General features: G+C 32.5%; 1 protein-coding gene across 2 annotated transcripts; it reads right to left on the bottom strand.

The window, feature by feature from the left end:
• Positions 1–2,473: 2,473 nt before the first annotated feature.
• On the bottom strand, positions 2,474–9,003 carry LOC142640937 (protein DETOXIFICATION 40). 2 transcript variants are annotated; one of them, XM_075815262.1, is made up of 7 exons: positions 8,552–9,003; positions 7,656–8,287; positions 5,300–5,356; positions 4,706–4,944; positions 4,462–4,580; positions 4,233–4,319; positions 2,474–2,776 (listed from the first exon to the last, which is right to left on the bottom strand). In XM_075815262.1, exons 1-7 carry the CDS (start codon positions 8,891–8,893, stop codon positions 2,711–2,713), a joined length of 1,542 nt encoding a protein of 513 aa, XP_075671377.1. In that variant the 5' UTR covers positions 8,894–9,003; the 3' UTR covers positions 2,474–2,710. The 2 variants fall into 2 exon arrangements, 1 of the variants encoding a protein (XP_075671377.1); XR_012845283.1 differs by lacking the exon at positions 2,474–2,776 and having other exon boundaries at positions 4,462–4,600.
• Positions 9,004–19,858: the final 10,855 nt, after the last annotated feature.

Here is a 19,858-nt window from a genome sequence, read left to right as displayed (position 1 = left end):
ATATTTCTTAGTAAGAACCTGGGCCCAAGGGGAGTTCTTTTCATGATGAAGTCTCCACATCAAATTTGCTACCAAGGCTAAATTTTTTGGTCAGGCTGCATGTAAACCCAAGCCACCATCCTTTTTTGGTTTAGTGACTTTGTTCCAACTCAACAAGTGCATTGTCCTTTTATCCGGGGTGGAGCCCCAAATAAAATCCCTATTGAGTTTATCAATAGCATTAGTGACCTTTCCAAGGAGAGCAACACCTTGCATTATGTAAGAAGGGATGGCCGAAGTGGAGGATTGGGCAAGGACCACTCAGCCAACGAAGGATAAAAGGTTCGCCTTCCAACCAGCTAATTTGGACTAAACTCTTTCTATAATGAAGTTATACTCTTGGCTTGTGGATCCAGCATGCTTCAAAGGGAATCCCAGGTATTTACCTAAATTAGAGGTGGAGTGGAAACCCAGAATATCACAAAGAGAAAGTTTGAGGTCCTCAGAGACATTTGGGGAGAAGTAGACCTTAGATATGGTAGGACTAACCTTTTGCCCTAAAAGCATGCTGAAAGTATCTAACACCTCCTTAACACTGTGACAATTTTTTAAGTCAGCCTTAGCAAAAAGCATAAGGTCATCAGCAAAAAATAAGTGTGAAAAGGTCAATCCCTCTCTGGATGCTTTAACTGGGTTCCATAAATTAGAATCACACTTATCATTAATCAAAAAACCAAGCACTTCCATGCAGAGAATAAAGATGTAAGGTGACAAAGGATCTCCTTACCTAATTCCCCTTGAGGGTTGGAAGGGGTCAAGGGCTCCACCATTGAAGAGTAAGGAGATAGTGGAGGAAGAGATAAAATTCATAATTAGATCCAAGAGCGTCCTGGGAAATTTGAAGAGAATGAGAGTATCTCGAATGAAGTTCCATTCTAACCGATCGTAAGCTTTTTCCAGATCGATCTTTATGGCCATGTACCCTTTTGTCCCTTTTTTCTACCCAATAGTATAAATGATCTCTTGGGCAATAATCACATTACCCAGCCCTCTTCTACCAGGCACAAAGGCTGTTTGGAGAGGCGAAACTAGCTTGGATAACATGGGGCGAAGTCTATTGACTATGTTTTAGTGACCACCTTGTAAATGGTATTGCAAAGACCAATGGGTCTATAATTCCCAAGAGATTCTGGGTTGTCACATTTTGGGGTGAGAGTGATATGGGTGTGATTCAAATCTGCAGGAATGCACTTGGTCTTGAAAATGTTTTGAATTTCTAGGACAACCGAACTGCCAACAATAGGCCAAAATTGTTGAAAGAAGCCCGCATGAAAACCATCAGGACCTGGGGCCTTCCAAGGCTTTACAGACCACACGGCAGCACAAATCTCTCTAGGCGAAACTTCCTTTTCAAGGGAGATGTCATCATCATTTGAGAGGCAGACATTCCAGTTAGGAGGATTCCATATGTTTCTGAGGGCATAGCTCATCTTAGCAGTGAAAAGGTTTAGGAAACCATTCCTAATAAGAATATTTATTTTAAATATCTTGAAATATGAAGTCAGCTGATGTCTTCGAAACCATCTCATGCCAAGGAAGGGACGTAGCCTTTAATTAAGCTACTACAAGTCTATAGAGCAAGAACAAAGAACAATGTAATATCTAGATAACCTCTTTTTTTCCTTTTTTCTTTTGAATGTTTAGATAATTGTCTAATTGCTATTTGAGTTTTGCTTTCATGTGTGTGAGAAATTATAAGGTCTTCATGGTGAACAAGTGACGTAATCCATCATTCCACTAAAAGATTCCCACCTGTTTAAAATTACCGAATCAGAATTTTTTTTAAAACAGAAACTGGTTACTGACTCAGTAATTTCAAACAAGTGAAAGTCTTTTATTAGTGGAATAGTGGACAAGTGACATGGTCCACCATGAGGACCGTATAATTAAACTCCTTGAAATAATGTGTTAGAAGCTATATCTCCTTAACAATGTATTTTGGCAGTATGTAGAAATTAAGACAGAAGTCTTATCCTCTCTTTTTTCGTCCAAAATTTTATTATAAACAGCCAATTTACAATGGGATAATTTATTATGAGACCTTATCCATTGGGACAAATATGTTGAATCACTTATTGAAGCCCTTATCTGAGTTTGGCTACGTCAGGGAACGAAAAAAAATGCAAATCTTGGGATGACAATTGAGGATTTGAGAGCTTTTTAATACTAAAACACTGATCTCTCATTGTCACAAGCTATATGTTGAATCTTAATAAATTTTATACTAGTGAATTTTATCATAGGTACCCTCGATCGAAAACATTCGATAAAATTGAAGTGATACAATCATACAAAGAGAGATTTATAATAGATTTACCATGTCATTTTATCTATTTATGATCATTACTCATGATTGTCCAAAGTTCATAAACTTTATTGAAGATAGAAATTACTAAGAAAAAAAATAAAAGAAAAATCGCTGAGAGAGAAAAAGAAAGAAAAAAAAATTGACATACATTACATACCAATGTCTATCACGTTTTCTCTGTTCTTCAATAATATGCAATGCCACAATGGTATACAGTGAAAGAAGAATTCTAACTCAGAAAGTTTTGTTTAATTTGTCATAATTTTACCCAAATGCCGTACCTCAGGCTCTCCCAATTTGCAAAGTCAGACAGTCACTAGTGCAATTCAATGCACTAATCGAGATCATTTTTCAAAACTAGTTTCAGTTCATCGTAAGTGATTCCATTTTATCCTCCCATTTGTTCAACCTTTTGGTAGCTTCTTCCACCTGTAATTTAACATAGAATTTGATTTGACATAAACTAGAAATGGCTCATAATTAATACTTTAACAATAGCAATCTGTGCCACATATATTGTTTTAGTAACTGTATCTTGTTGTCAGACTCACATATAGGATTGGTAATTTGGCATTGCTTGTAATTTTCAAATCATTTTTAAGAAGTTGCATGTATTTCATGGACAAAGGTGGTTCACCTGCTCCTTCTTTTGGGTTGGCTATTCTGGTCAGGCGTAGCCAGCAATACCCTAACCCAATCTGACCCAATTGCATTCAACTTTCATATACAGGTTCAACATTAGATACAAAAGGCAGGTCTAATTGGTGGGTCATATCATAAGTGGGCTAAGACCAAAATCAAATGCCAGCATTTATTTTTTGAGTAATACTACATTCATAAACTATTTTACAACATTTTTACAAACTGGTAATGTAACTTACTTCTTATTGGTTTTCATCTAAGCTCACCATTAACATCACTTTTTTATTTACCAATAACCACTCAACATATCAGCAGTTTATAAACTTTTTTGTAAAAAAATTTGTATCTCTAGCCTTACTCTTAGGCCTCGTTTGGGAGGAGAGAATGGAATGGAAATGAATAAAAAGAATAATTTTAGAATATTCTTTCCTTCCCTTGTTTGAAAGTTTTAATGGAGGAAATGTAAAGTCCATTTCCTTATTTGGAAGTTTAAATAAGAGGGAATGGAATGGACAGGAGGAAACACTCATTCCTCTCTATTCCCTTAAAATCTCAAATTTTCATTCTCTCAAAATTGGGAGGAATGAAAGGGAATAAAATTAGATTTAATGAATTTTTTACTAAAACATAATACCCCTATATATTCAACTATTTATTTTAAAATAGGGGTCTAATAGTAATATTGTTATAAAATTTTTACATTCCATTCCATTCCCTCCATGTTACTCTCAAACAAGATTATTTACACTCCATTCATTTTCACTCATTTCCATTCTTCTATTTTAAAACATCCAATCAAGATTACTTGATTCCATTCTTTTCCATTCATTTCCCTTACTTAAATACATACCATTCTATTCCATTTCTTTCCATTCGCTTATGATCATTCCATCCATTCCATTCCCTTATGAATTCCCAAACGGAGCCTTATTTTTTGCAAAAACATAGGTCATGTTAACAGATGCCCTTGAGGCAATTGTTAATAAACTGTATTAAGAAAATTTTAACACAACTTTTACGAAAAATATAAAAAACTGTCAATAACATTAATTGCTTTATCATTTTTCCATAATAATATTTCTAAAAATAGTTCTTAAATCAATACTCTTAATCTTAGGTCATTCGTTAACATTTTCCATTAATTAATAGGTAAAATTTGCATGTAGCCAGGCTGTAGATTGAAAACCCAGATTGTGATGTTTACTTATTTATACATGAGAGCTTAGGATTTGAAAGTACTTACCTCTTTATTCCAATCCGTCCGAAACGTAACCCAAATCAAAATGATAGTTTGCGCCACTGTGCCACCGATCATTCCCAACCATATCCCCTATATATATTATACATATAAAACAATGTAATATAAGCATCACAATGAATAATTACCACATCTTTCATCTTTTCCATTTGTCAAAACGTTAATATTTTAGATTGAAATCTCACTACATATTGAAACAAAAAAAATGAAGTACCTTGGCACCAAGTTTGAAATAAAAGCCGAGAAGCACACCCAATGGTATTCCAACCCCGTAGTAACATGCAATATTTACGTATGCAACGAAAGCTTGCCATCCACACCCAACAGCCACCCCTTCAAATTATTGTCATGGACTATCACATAAGACCATAGCTAGCTTGTTTAAGATATATAAGACATGAATGTTAATGAACACCAATAATTATTTGCGCATCAATATTAATTGATATTAATCTTACCGGACAAGACAGGTTGAATTCCATTGAGGAGGAGGGTGAGGGCGAGAAGTGGGCAGAGATCCGAGACAGCAGCGGCCACGGTTTCACCTTGAGTGAATGCATAGCTTATAACATCGCGTAAAGCAAGTACAACCAATGCTGAGATCACAGAGATGATGAAGGAGATCAATGTCACAATCGTCACAGAAAATGATGCTGACTTTGGATTTCCAGCTCCAAGCTCATTGCTCACTCTCACACTGCAATTTCTCATCATCATGAACAAATATGAATAATTTCCACTAATGAATAATTACAATGTAAAACATGTGCTTATATATTAATTGACACATGTGATTTGATATAACAACGGACTAGTAACATATAGGACTGTGCGAACGTGTTAGCTTCATCTCTTAAACGACTGTGTTGCACTGTGGCTATGATTGGAAGGCTAAATCAACACCGATTGTGTTGCTAATGCTTAGCAAATCTAAGTAGGACACTCAATTGAACTTAATGTGTGGTATCTAAATTAATTTAATTATTCATATAGAATAAATAATAATAATAAATTCCAACCGGATCATGAAGAAAGTGACAAGACTGACTGACCTTGCAGCTGCATTGAAGCCAACCGAGATCATGAAAACCCATCCAGATACTGTTGTGCTGCAAATGCAAATAGCATCCCATTCAAAACATAATAATAATAGGGTTGTCTTATGGGCACCAAGAGGTGCCCGTCATTAACAATTTTTTTTGTAATTTAATGGCAACTTTATGCAATTTATGACAGTTTTTATTTTATTTTTTATAGTAATTTTTTCATTTTTTTAAGTGAGACTAATAAAAGGGATCATTAACAAACACGGCTTGTTAACATTTCTTATAATAATAATCAACTATATGGGGTTTGGCTTATTGACAAAAATTAAACATATGAAACTGTAAATACAAGGTAGTGTAATTTTTTTTTTTTGATCGTGATACTAAATGCTGTAGGGACCGCATCAGAATTAGACTGCAGAATTGAGATATGGACAAATTCAACAGAGATAGGACTCATCCATTTGCGGGACCATATGCTTTAAAGCACTGGCTAGACTGCTTTAATATTCGTGCCTTAAGTCAAAGCGGGTTTCAAGGAAAGAAGGCAATAGCCCCTTGTTTGGCTAAGAATTCTCTTAATGTTTTTTTTTTTTTGCATTTAATTCTCTTAATGTTTTAGGTTGTGCTATTTAAATAGAGGATATTTCACTACATGTACTTTAGGGTTGTTGCAGTCGGTTTTCGGCTGATGTAACCGGTTTGCGTTAATAAAGTTTCATGTGTTTTCTCAACAAAAAATAAAAGTGTTTTCTCAACAAAAAATAAAAATTAAAGAGGGTTTTATGCTTACAAGTCAGTTAAAAGATTGTCAATAATTGAGATATTTTAACAGCCTAGGATAAAAATTTAGTGAGATTGGTTTTAAATTACAGGTAATGATAGGTTTATATGGTTCTATTAATGGAAATTTATTATTGTTTTTTATATGGGAAATTTATTATTGTTAATACTTAATACATTGTAAATTGAGATTTTTTTCTTAAATTATTATGTTAACCTAATATAATACTAACAAATATTATATTACTTAACAATAATAATTTTCCCCCTCCCCTTGAAAAAATTATTATTATTATTATTATTGTAAATTAAAATTTAAAAAGTTCATTCTCTTCGTTCTTATGTTCCTCTCAAATTTCATATCATCAATAGAATAAAACTTGACGCAATGCTCAGTACTCAACAAGTATAAATGCTTATAGAATGTAGAAGGCAAAGGTCAAGGTTCAAGTTTTCAAAAGGGAGCTTCACACACATATACATTTAGTTTAAATACAAAACTTAAAATTTTACATATTTGATTTATAAGGCCATTATTGGTTTTTGATCAATTAAAATTTTGCAAGTATAAGAGTGTAAATAAATAATATAATCAAATAGTTGATTTGTAAAAAAAAAAATTAATTAATTAATCCAATGTAAAGTCATTAAGTGTAACATTACATTGCACTTAATTATAAACTTAAAGTTTCTCCCTATTAAAAAAATAAATAAATAAACTTAATGTTTCTCTTCTTTTTGATTTTTGGGTAGCTGTTATGACCACTTAAAACTATGGTAGAAATATTGGAAACCATATATGAAGAGGTTTTACCTTTCTAAGGTTTTCTCAATATGGTAAATATTAAATGATAGATGCAAAGGAAGACATCTTTGTGGCGAGTGGTGCTATATGTACTACAATTTTTACTTTAAGTTTATAAATTAAATTAATGTGTCACTAATTACAAAGAGATAATTCAAATATTTGTTTATAAGATGGTTGAATTCCATTAATCACATTTATTGTCACATCAATTTGTAATTATTGTGTATTAAAATTTGTAATATTTTTAGTATTTTATGGCCAACTTAACTCATTACTACTAAATACTAGACTTTAGAAAGAAACAACTTATCAAACACATGACATACCATAATTAGTTTAGTATAAAAAGGAATATATAAAGTATGACAGAAAATACGCATTCATGAAGAATATTTTTATTTCTAAACATGGTAAATGTTAAATGCTACATGCAACATTTATAGTATTATAATCCAATCAAGGTAAGTATTAAAATATAGTGGAGAAATTAAAAGGAATACATATATATTAGTTGCCAGTTTGACTCTTTTTCTTTCCTTCTGGTCATAAAAAATTGCATAGGAAGAGAGCGTGGCAACCCCTATAAGCTCAAGGCAACACATACGAAGATGAACACCAACACAGTAGTGAGGATTAGGGGAATTCGAACTAAGATCTAAGTGTTGTGGCCAGATTGACTCATTACTGCTATATAGTAGAATTTAGAAAGAAACAAACAAACAAAACAAAGAAACTACTTCCTAGAATTAAGAAATAAACAACATATCTTACCAAATGGATAGGGCATCCAAAGCCAACTCAGGGTTCGGAAGCAATCCCGCCAGCAAAACAAGAATTTGAAAGTACCACGTCTCTAGGCATAGCATCACCGCTGATGCCACTGACAACCTAAAGAATCCCGGTAATCCTGAGAATGCTTGCAGACTAAACCCCCTCCACGTATACTTACAACTCTCACTTTTCACTATGTAGACAAATTGTGCCACCACTATAATCCACCATGACAAGCTCAGCACTAATGATGCACCTAACAACCCAAGCCCAATCTTGTACACTACAACCCAGCTTAGCAAAATGTGTAACACTAGTGTGGCCGTTGACATTATTGCACTAGGGAGTACAATGCTTTGAGATTGTAGAAATTTTTGGATAGGGAAGTTTACAACGTATGCGAAGATTTGAGGGATTAGACCATAGACGAAAATTGCTGCTGCAGATGCAATTCTTGGTGATTCACCAAGAAATATTAGGATGGGCTTGGAGAAGATATAGATGATACTGAGGAGGACACCTGCTAAAGTGAGAAGGATGGTTGATCTTTGCAAATATATGCCTAGCATTTCGTACTTTTGTGCTCCATATGCTTGTCCACATAGCGTCTCCACAGCACTCCCCATGCCTAACTGCGCGTGGAAGAATGAAAAACATTGGCCAAGATGATAAGAATGAGAGGAAAACTGTTATTTTCAAACTTTGTAGGTACATATTCTAATTTATTGATTCGATAGGATTGATGTCTATCTTGTCGGATTGTTTTTTATAATCATATTAATCATATTGAGACACTAATTGATTTTTTTTTTTTAGATAGATCCAAACACAAGTTCTTTTTATTTAAACAAAAGACTGTATCGTTGATAAAAAGAGAGATTAGCAAGTAATATTACCATGAGGCCATAGGCAAAGACTTGGATGCCATTGTTGCCAAGAGAGGCGGCAGCAAGTTCAAGGTTACCAAGGTGGCCGGCAATGATTTGGGTGGACATGGACATGAGATAGTTGATCATGTAAACAATGACAGCCGGAGCAGCAAGGTAGAAGAGGAGCTTGAACTCAATCCATGTAGCGGCTGGTAGACGCTGCAAGAAAGGCACGCTATCGTCGGACAAAATCCTTTCAAGCTCGCGGCTTGATTGATGCTTTGTGGTGAATGAATAGGATGACAAAGAGGGAGATTGTGTATTGCTTTGGAGCAAGGGCTCATTGATGTTATCTTCTGAAGACCTCATTGAGGGTTGGGGATGAGACTTTGTGGTGCTTGCGGTGTTTGTTGTTGGTATGTATTTATATGCTAGTGGCGGTGGATATAGCTAGTAGAGAGGAGATAAAAAATGAGAGGAGTATATATAACTAAACTCATCAATATGTTATTGTGTGTAATAAAAATACTCTGTCCCAGCTTGGATGCACTTCTCTGTTTCATCAATACTAATATGCCACATTCTTTTTTTCATCTTTATACAATAACCAAACTAGTATATGATATAAGAAAAAAAATCAAACACACGACTTAATTACTATGGTTGGAGATGTTCAAATAAAAAAAAAAATTACTTTGGTTGGAGTATACTTCTCAAAAAAAAAAAAAAAAAATAGTTGGAGAGTATAAAGTGAAATACTTCACGTAAAACAGACGATTTTTGTTTTCTTTTTTCTTTTTCTTTTTCTTTTTCTTTTCTTAAAGTGAGTTATGAGGTTCGATTAAAAATGGGTGGCTGGTCAGATGAAAATGAAAGGTTTGGAAGTATGCAATTAATGTAGAAGCTACAAACTTTGCCAATACATGTGGATTGACCCGTAAGTCTTAACCATCACATATAAATTTTATTTATTAAAAAAAAAAATACATCATATCTAAAAAGGAAGCCAACATAATTTTGTTATTTTGTTTCCAAATCTGACCAGAAAATGAAACCAACATTCCGAGAAATGTTTGAGTATTTCCTTCTTTAGTAATACTATAATCACAAATTATTTTATAATATTTTTACAGAAAGATAAAATTTAGTTACAAAATTGGTTGTACCTTTAGGTTACAATTTTACTGAATATTTTTTATTGAAAATAAATTTTGACAAATCTACCATTGAATGATATATTTTTCTTATATTCTTCATGTTTGTAAAATTTTTAGAAAATTAAAGATTAATAACTATGTCATCAATAAATTGTTTTAAATTGCAAGTTTTTGTAATTTAAAATTATGCATAAAATATAAGTTTATAAATTATATAGTAAATAATATCCGATTAACACAAAATTTGACATGTATATTATTTATTTTATTGAGTAAGGTTATAGTTTAAGACTACAACTAATGTTGTATCTAAACTTTGTCCTTTACAAAATATTGATGTGGCAAACCTTTTATTAATTTTCATTTAAACCTACCATTAATATCATTTTTTCATTCACCAATAATTACTCACCATATGAGCAGTTTGTAAAAAAATTTGTAAAATAATTTATATCTCTAGTATTATTCTTTCCTTCCATACTTCGGAGGATTTCATGAGATAATTCAAGGAGAAAAACCATGATAACAATAATTGGGGGTGAATATCTCTGATAAAATTAAATATTATCAATATAAGGATGTAAGGGAAATTAGACACGCATAGCAAGCTTACGTACGTGGGATTGCCCTCATTGCACATGTCATTTTGTGTTTAATTGCAGTAGGTCTCTTCAACTAACAGACGAAAACTCCAAAAAATACAATTATGTACAAGAAGCCAAATTGAAGGGTCTTTTCTCTTTCTTCTCTTACGTTTCAATATCTGACTTCTGAAATTTCTTTGCTGTCCACAATTACGGCTCTGCAACTAGGAAAGACAAAGCAGGTACGTAAGATTTAGAGGGCCAAGGAGCAGCAATGTTATCATTAAGATCACAAATGAAGCTGATCCCCGAAGTTTTATCATATGCTGCATCTGAAGGTGAGCTTGGTAAAAGGCAGCCAGACTCTAAAGAAAAGACAGATGAAACAAGTTACTTTTCTGAAGTCTCACTGTAGAATGGAGTTTCCAGAAGTGTAAATGTAAGATTTAGATTACTAAGAGCACTTGCAGCAGTGGAGCTAAATAGCTATATAGCTATTTTAGCTCCACCAAAACACCAAAAAGAAGCATGCAGCAGTGGAGCTAAATCTATATTTTTTTATCATTGCTACAGTGCACATCTATAGATAGATAGATGTGCACTGTTCATGAGAGCTAAAAAAAAATTAATTTTTTATTTTGTGTTCACATTAACTTTTTTATTGCGGTGTTTTTATTGTAGTGAGATGTATTATTTTATTGTGGTAGATATATTATTTTATTGTGATGTTTATATTATTTTATTGTGTTGAAAGCTAAAATAGATCTACTGCTGCAGCATGTGTGTAGATAAAATAGATAAAGTAACTTTTAGTGGAGCTAAATTACTAAATTTTTAACTCCACTACTGTGGATGCTCTAACATGTACATTTTGCAGTGTAATGCATGTATAATTATTATTAATAATTCCTAAATATATTACTTTTTAATAAAATAAATTATAGGACCAAGTGTACGCCACTGGCGGAGCCAGAGGGGGGCGAGGGGGCACCTGCCCCCCCTGACTCCTCCCAAAATTTTCCAACATTAGTAATCTTAAAATTACAAACTGACATGGAGGAGAAAATAAAGTACTTCTACCGAGTTGAAAGCGGCTCTGACACAGGGAAAAGAAAGGAAAAAAAAGTTCTCAAACACCAAACCATGCTTTTGTCTTGTTGAACGTGAAACTTGCCCCCATTTCACTATTTTATATTTTATATTATTATTTATATTATTTGCATGATTTATGTTATTTTTTATAGTATTTTATTCTTGAATGATGCTAGAGATATTACAAATTTTACTATTTATGTCTTACAAATTGGCATGTTACCAATTAAAAAAATAATTTCAAACATTTATTCATTATATTTTTTAAGTAACACTAATCACATTTTTACTTCATCAGTTTGTAAAGTTTTTAGTAGCTATGAATTGGTTATTTTTGTTTATTTATTTTAATAATATGAAATATATTCATATTTGCTTACAATTGTTTATTTATTTTGTTATTATTGTTATTAATATTTTTTAGATTAATTTCACTTTTAATTATGTCCCTCTAGACTAAAATCCTGGCTCTGCTACTGACTGTACGCCACAACTTGCATAGTATCTAACTCCATTCAAGTTTTATCATGATTCAAACACATCTCCCTAGAGGGAGGCAGGACATGCAATTTCATGGTCATATTTATTAACTTAACCAAATAAGAGCAGAAGCTCAATGTAGCAAGGCTGAAATACTTTTCAAACTCTGATCTCAAAGAAACTATTTATTACGTAGACTTTTACAAAACCAATCTTCTAAGGTGATAAAATTGACTAAAAGACTTGCATCCTAGAAGATCAGGAGGAAATAGGAGCAAAGGTAACAGCTAACAAGTTGAATAAAGCCTCTCCTATATATAATACTTTTTTAAAATCACCAATTAGAAGACTAGAGGTGCTCAAGTGTTAACTACAAGGAACATCAAAACTGAAACCTCCAAGATTATGAAGTTTAAAAAGCTACATAGCAGTATTTTCAAAATAAAAGCATTACCTTGTGATCCAACTGGTGTGTTGCATTTGTAAATTTCACCATCACGAACAAATTAATCACAAAGAAGAACATATATCAATATCATTTCTTCCTACAAGGTTGAAATAGGAATGCATTCGCTCATTTAGGGGGCATATAATAAAACTGACCTTGAAGAGAGAAATCCTTGAGGTTTATATGACAAAGATTATAAACATCGTAGGAGATATTGGCTTTCTGTAACCTCATGCCAAGTGATGCAGCACAATTCAAGGCTTGCAAGTTGGTGAGAAAACTCTGCTGTTGCAATTGGGACACATAACTCTCCATGGATTTACAGCAAGAAGTCTGGTTACTTATAATGCTTCCACATTCTTTCACAACATCTGTCATGTTGGGAAAAACCAGTGGACAGACTGAACCAGATAGTAAAACAAACTTGAAGATCAGAAAGTCATACGTAGAACAGATTGGTCCAAATCATTTTGAAAAAGCATTTCATATGGTTTTTGTCATATTCTAAATTTCCAAGATGTATGAGTTCTTTATTTTCTTTTTATTTATTATTTTCAGTTTTCATGCTAACCTTTATTTACATTGCAATTTGAAAGTCCTCTAAGAACACTATTTGCTGAAGAAGGATCAAGTCTACTGGCCAGAAATCGGAGGACAAGATTTGTGCAATCATCAATCCTTCTTGAGAGATCAGGTGAGATAGAGGCGCATTTTGGCAAACTTGGTTACAACACTCATTGACCGGATCAATCCTTCCACAAGCAGCCAAAAGTCCAGAAGAGTCCACAATCCTCTCAAATTCATCAACATCAGTAACGGGGCAAGAGGCTTTTGTGAGGTTCTCTGGGTGAAATGAACATATACTTTGGAGATTATCATTTGCTCCTTGACTCACGAGGATCTTCTCAACGTCTGAGAGGCAATGCTTAGAATGAGTCCTGTTCAAAGCAAGGATCCCAGATTATTTACTGGACTGTCCTATAATAATCACTAGGTGTGGCATCAAATTGAGGACAACATACTATATTAGCCAAATATGGTGCAAAAGAAGCCCAGCAGTCGGTTGCTGTTATGCTTATCACACTTTCAGCAGCTGAAAATTTTAATGTACGGAGTCCTGAAAGATAACCAGTAGAAACCAGTTAAACATTTGGATGGAAGAGATCTGAAAGGATTTTCATTAAGATCTTCACTCCCAAAGTATCCAATGAAAAAAAGCGAACTGGTTTAACTTTTACATAGAACTAGTCGCGGACCTGCACGTTGCGCGTTGTTATTTTTTTTATGATCTTGTTATTATTTGAAATATTTTTGAATGTATTACTACTTAAGCTACATGATAATTGTATAAACAATATATTGTAGGATTCATGATGATAGAAGGTATTGTCTTGGAATTAGATGTGGAAATGGTACAACTATAGTTGGCCTTGTAGTCAATCCAGAGCTGATCATCTGTCTTCCTAAGTTAGTAAAATTTAATTAACTTAAAATTAGATAGAAAGGATTTTATAAATTCGAAGTTAGCATCATGCTTGGTGAAAACTTTAGAGGACTATAATTAAGTTGTTTTAAGTGTTTTTAAATAAATTTTAATAATAATAAAAGATCTATTCCTTTAAAGATAAAGATTAGTATTATAAATAGGATGAAGAAATTTTATTGTATTATGCTTTTTGGAAACATAATTTCTACCAAACTCGGTTGGCTAATTTGTACATTTCCAAGTCAATTGAGCACATTTTGCATGTTACATGTAATTCTTCATTTCCATATGGGTAAGGGCATTCACGATCCCAATGACCCACTCCATTTTTCTTGCATGCTTGGTTTTTTGGGATGCGAAATGTGTTTGTTCCAAAAACTGTATGTCGAAGGATTTGTTAAAAGTTTTGCAGCAATTGTTTTCCATCTGATTGGTTTAGAATTGATAATAGTATTTGTATTCCTTCATCATTTGATTCGCATAACAACGCAATTGCGAGTCCATGCTTTGCATTTTTGTCTCCTGCTATGTTTGCTTGAAGAAGGATTTGTTTTCCCACTTTAGTTTAATCTTGTACAAAATATTTGTGAGCTCCAACCCAAAATAGTGCTTGTTTGTTTGCAGCCCTAAAGCATTAATGAATGAGTTTTTCTTCATCGTTTTAAAGGAATAATGGATTTTGGATAGTCCAATTAGATTAATGTGGTGAAGAACTTTTTTCCTTTTGGTTAACCGATTGAATCGTTTGCAATTGTTTTTTAAAAAAATGAAAAGACATATTAAGAAACTAATGCTTTAGAAAAAATCAACTGGTGACAAAACAAGACAATAATCATATACTAAGAATTATACATGAACATTATTATCATCACAATTGAAATATTTGATTGATGAAGTTATAATTATTTTTTCTATTAGAAATATAACAATGACTATAGAATTGCGCACTATTTCACAGTAAAAAGTTAATAAAAAGAGAAAAGTGAAAGTTGGGATAGACGGATCAACATTGTAATGAGGAAGAAAATATATATATCTAGATATCTGCATCACGCTGATTATGTAACATCATTCATGTCATGAGTTTGGAATACACCATTTGTGTAACGCAGGAAATTTTAATGTGAAGGGTCATAGCCATAAAGAAAAACTCTGCATCTGTTCAGCTCCTAGGGAGTGTAAAATTTTTTATTTATTTTTTAATTGCAATATTTGATTGATGAAGCTATAAATATTTTTTGTTTTAGAAATATAACAATGACTATAGAATTGCGCACTACTTCACAGTAAAAAGTTAATAAAAAGAGAAAATTGAAAGTTGAGATATTCGGATCAACATTGTAATGAGGAAGGAAAAAAAAAATATATATATATATTCGCATCACGCTGACTATATAACATCATTCATGTCATGACTTTGGAATACACCATCTGTCTAACACATGAAACTTTAATGTGAAGGGCCGTAGCCATAAAGAAAAACCCTGCATCTGTTCGGCTCGTAGGGAGTGTATAATTTTTGTTTTTAATTGCAATATATGATTGATGAAGCTATAAATAATTTTTGTTTTAGAAATATAACGATGACTATAGAATTGCGCACTACGTCATAGTAAAAAGTTAATAAAAAGAGAAAATATAAGATTTCAATATTTTGTGCCACAATTTTGGATGTGGTTGATTGTGATTAGTAGGGAAAAAGTGGCGAGTTCATGTAAAAGTAACAAACATGAGATTTGAATTTAAAGTTGTGTACCTGATTTTGATGTTGCCTAAAAATTTTGGTGATTGCCTTCCAACATTGGAAAATATTTTGAGCAAAAAATCTGTTGGTAATTCATTTTGCATCCTCATTTTTGTGATTGTGGAGAGTGCATTTTTATGCTATTTTTGGTGTATATATATATATATTTTTTTTTTGTAATGTATAGTGTTTTGATTGTTGTATGGATGAGTGATTGTTGAATTTATTTGCAATTATTTGTAATTTTTTTTTTTGGGTTTTTTTTTTTTTGAATAGAAGCCTTTCATATACCCTTCTCTATAAATCTTAAATCCTGTAAATAGGTAATCCATTATGATTTGGTAGAAACCAAAAGATAATATAAAAATTATTTTAGCACACGAAAAGATAATATAATCTCAATTTTATAATAGCCTTTTCATTAATTGAGAGTTGGACATACTTTACGAAACAATCCAGCTGTTGAACTTTTGATTTAATAGATAATCTGTAATCAACTGGTACAAAATATGAACCACCTACACAACCAAAAAAAAATTAGCATAGCCTTTTCATTTTATAGCTGTGAGTAACTGGTGATTAAAATAGTAATCAGAACAATGACAAGTGTCCACATCATTCAACACCAAGACCTTTTATGTGATATTTTTGCACCATTCATGTTTTTCAATAGAAAATATCTAATCTCTAAACATATTACAATCTCGTCTGACAGTTATTTCAAAATCTGAACATCATGTGATTCTAAAGAATTTGGAATTTTTACTAAATTATTTTACAATCTCATCTGACGGATATCTCAAAATTTGAATATCATGTGATTCTAAAGTATTTGGAAAAATTTTTATTTATAAAATTCCCCCAAGATAATCCATTATAATTTGGTAGAAACCAAAAGATAATATAAAAATTAGTTTAGCACACCAAAAGATAATACAATCTCAATTCTATAATAGTCTTTTCATTAATTGAGATTTGGACATACTGTACGAAACAATCCAGCTGTTGAATTTGCAATTTAATACATAATCCGTAATCAACTGGTAGAAAATATGAACAACCTACACCACCAAAAGAAAATATAAAAAATATTTTAGCATAGCCTTTTCATTTTATTTATAATTAAAAGTTACAAATACTTGAAGAAACAATCCAGCTTTTGAACTAAACACCCTACACAACCAAAAGAAAATATAAAATTATTCAAGCATACCAAAAGATAATATAAAAGTATTTTAGCATAGCCTTTTCATTTCATTTATAATTGAGTGTTGGACATACTTGAAGAAACATTCCAACTTTATTTACAATGGAATTTCCTAGCAAAGCAACTCATTCAACAATGTCCTATTTTTTTTGGTTATTTTCTTTGGTTACACAAACTTTTCAGGCAATAGTGGAATTTCCCAGCAAAGCAACTCATCAAACAATACATTGCAGAAAAGTAGAAGTAATATGTTTTGACTATGTGCAAGTGTATCAAGCTCTGACCGCTCGCATATTTGTTTTTTATCCAGATAGACTGCTACCTCTACCTCCATAGTGGTAATAACTTTGGATCTATCTATGACACTTGTGGACCAAAGAGGCACATGGCTGATGTACTTCGGTTATTTATTGTGCGCTACAAAAGAGAATCTACAAAATCATATCCCAAAAGGCATATGGGATACTATGGAAGGTGATGATGTGGCTTTTGTATCACAGTTTGTGGCAAGAGACAATGGATCGGATGAAAGTTTACAGGTATAAATGCTGCATTGGGAAATTTTCTGCAGTTGCTACAATATTGCCTGATTTTACACTACATGATTGTCACACTATTTTTGGCTTATCCCTACCTAGAACTTCCCCACACGTTAACCAAACCAAATTGAACCAAATCAACAAATTCAGCTACAACCCAACTCAAGTTAATAAAACCAACATACAGTTACTTTAAGCGGCTATACAATTAACTCTTAACAATAAACCGTAATTCGTTCCAAAAAAGCTACCTAGCAAAGCATGAAAATGGTGTGCAACAGATTTTTACATGTACAAAATTACTTTAATGTCTTTGCAAATACATTATCATAGAAGTAAATATCTTTTGAGACATGGTCCAGGCATTACAATCCAGTCAAACATGTTAAGCACCCAGCAAATATGGGAATCTATGGAATCCACATCAATTAATTTTCTAATGCCACCACCAAGCTCTCTAAACAACTTGGATATCCAACCAACGTTGTCACCTTTTGGAAAATTTCAATTAGTACCACCACATTGAAAACTTAGTGTTCATAATCATGAAGTTGCTCATTAAATGAGACTGAAACTGTGAGGGTAAGGGTAATTCAAAACTTACAAACCAATGTTGAGTAGCCTACTTGTTTTCCTTGCAATTTATAAAATAATTTGAATTATTTTTAACTGAGCTTCCTCTCCCTACAATCACTTACAAACCATTCTTTTCAGCCATGCTGTTTTGTCCTTCAGAGTTGGGTTTCCAAAAAGTTTATGACTGGATGGTAATAAGCCTAGTCATTGCTTTTGAAGCACTTCTTGCTTATTGTTTTCTTATCTAAAAGCCTAATGTTGCATTGAATTGTGAAATTCCAAAAGAACTTCAATATGAGCACCTGATGATGCAAAGGAATTTTTTGAAAAGTTTTTTTTTTTTTCTCAATCAGTAAATGCCAATTCTTAGGATGGAGTCATAAAATAATTGGCCACAAAGTCAACTATGTTGAACTTCATATTTGAGGATTACAATTTTTTTCCAAACTGTCCTTCACAATTATTAATTTTCTCATATTCATTTTGTACGTGAGTGTGACTTTTTTTATAACCAATTCAACTGCTTAATTGTGCTTCAACTCAAGTGAGTCTGATTCTGTAACTTTGGTTTTTTTTTTTCCCCTCCTCTCTAAAGCTAATGTTTGTTGCTGGGTATTCATATCTCCACAATGATTATAAATGATGATACAACATAACATATGATGGAAAAGAGAGATGCAAACTTATCAGTTGTCTAGGCATTCATTTTACTTGAGATTTCATCATATTCATGACACTGTGTTGTGATGGTCTTGGTTAGGATTATTGAGTTTGCTTTAGTGAAAATTTATAAGAACCATATTGAATCATAGTGCATCATTCAAAACCTTTCCAATCTATTAAACTTTTTAGTCTAAATCCAAAGCCTTTTTTTTTCACAGTGGGGAGCAACTGAAACATGGCGCAGATTTTAGCACCCTCTACACAATGGCAGATGAGAATTACAACGAACTCTGTGAGTTCAAGTCCCATGACAACAAAGATGTGGAGTTCTCTATTGTTGAAACAGAATAACGAATGGTCATCTAAAAGCTCAACTAAGTTTCAAGTTTTTGCTGTGAAGATTGAAAATGGTACTATCAATAGGATGGAAAATCTACTAAATTTGGACCTCACTCCATTTACTGACAAAATTATTGCTGAACACATTTGGTACATGTTCTTTCTAATTTATATTTGTAACCAACTCTTGGTTCAGCTCACTCCATGTGAGCACTCCTTTAAATATAAAATAATCTGAGATAATTTTGAAACAGGTTTGGAGGGCCTGGGAGTACTTCTAAAAGTATTGTGTATATAACCATGTTTTGAAGCTTGGCCTTTGGTAGTATTTATGTCACAGAATGGATCTCACAAGAAGACTAAATTACTAAACTCTTTTGAGAATTATGCAGAATTATGCAGATCTAATATCAATTGTTGGAAGTGGATATCAATCTAAATGATGTAATATACAATGGAAGCATCAATGAAAAGTACAATCTGATAAACAGCTCCTATTTTTGAAACAACACTCATACAATCTCACAAACACATCAATGGCATGCCAAGGATTATGCAGTAAAATTATGCAAAAAACTTACTGCAAAAATTGAAACACCAAGAACAATTTTCTTTGATTCTAAAACCCAATCCATGTTATACAATCTTGAAATTGAAGCACAATCTAATATCAATTGTTGGAAGTGGATATCAATCTAAATGATGTAGTATACAATGGTAAAATAAAATAGTTTTTTTGGCTGCTAAGGATTATGCAGTAAAATTATGCAGAATTATGCAGAAAGCTCACTGCAAAAATTGAAACACCAAAAACAATTTGCTTTGATTCTAATATCAATTGTTGGAAGTCTTACATTCTTCCAACAAGCCACAACACATTAAAAAAATGAGACCTGAGATATTTCCAAATAAACCAAGATAAAATAAAATAGTTTTTTGGCTGTAAAATTATAGCACTATTATACAGCACTTTGTAATATACTTGAAACAATAATATTATCCAACTGAGATCCAAGCTA

This window comes from Castanea sativa, chromosome 6 (assembly GCF_040712315.1).
Source record: "Castanea sativa cultivar Marrone di Chiusa Pesio chromosome 6, ASM4071231v1".
NCBI classification, from domain to species: Eukaryota; Viridiplantae; Streptophyta; class Magnoliopsida; order Fagales; family Fagaceae; genus Castanea; species Castanea sativa.
This window is presented reverse-complemented; position numbering and strand designations above follow the sequence as displayed.

Excerpts from the sequence above, each read along its gene's own strand:
- LOC142640937 (XM_075815262.1), bottom strand. The coding sequence starts at position 8,893 with ATGAGGTCTTCAGAAGATAACATCAATGAGCCCTTGCTCCAAAGCAAT. Across the intron at positions 8,288-8,551 it reads TCTTTGCCTATGGCCTCATG|TTAGGCATGGGGAGTGCTGT; the intron begins GTAATATTACTT and ends TTCCACGCGCAG. Across the intron at positions 4,581-4,705 it reads AATTCAACCTGTCTTGTCCG|GGGTGGCTGTTGGGTGTGGA; the intron begins GTAAGATTAATA and ends AATAATTTGAAG.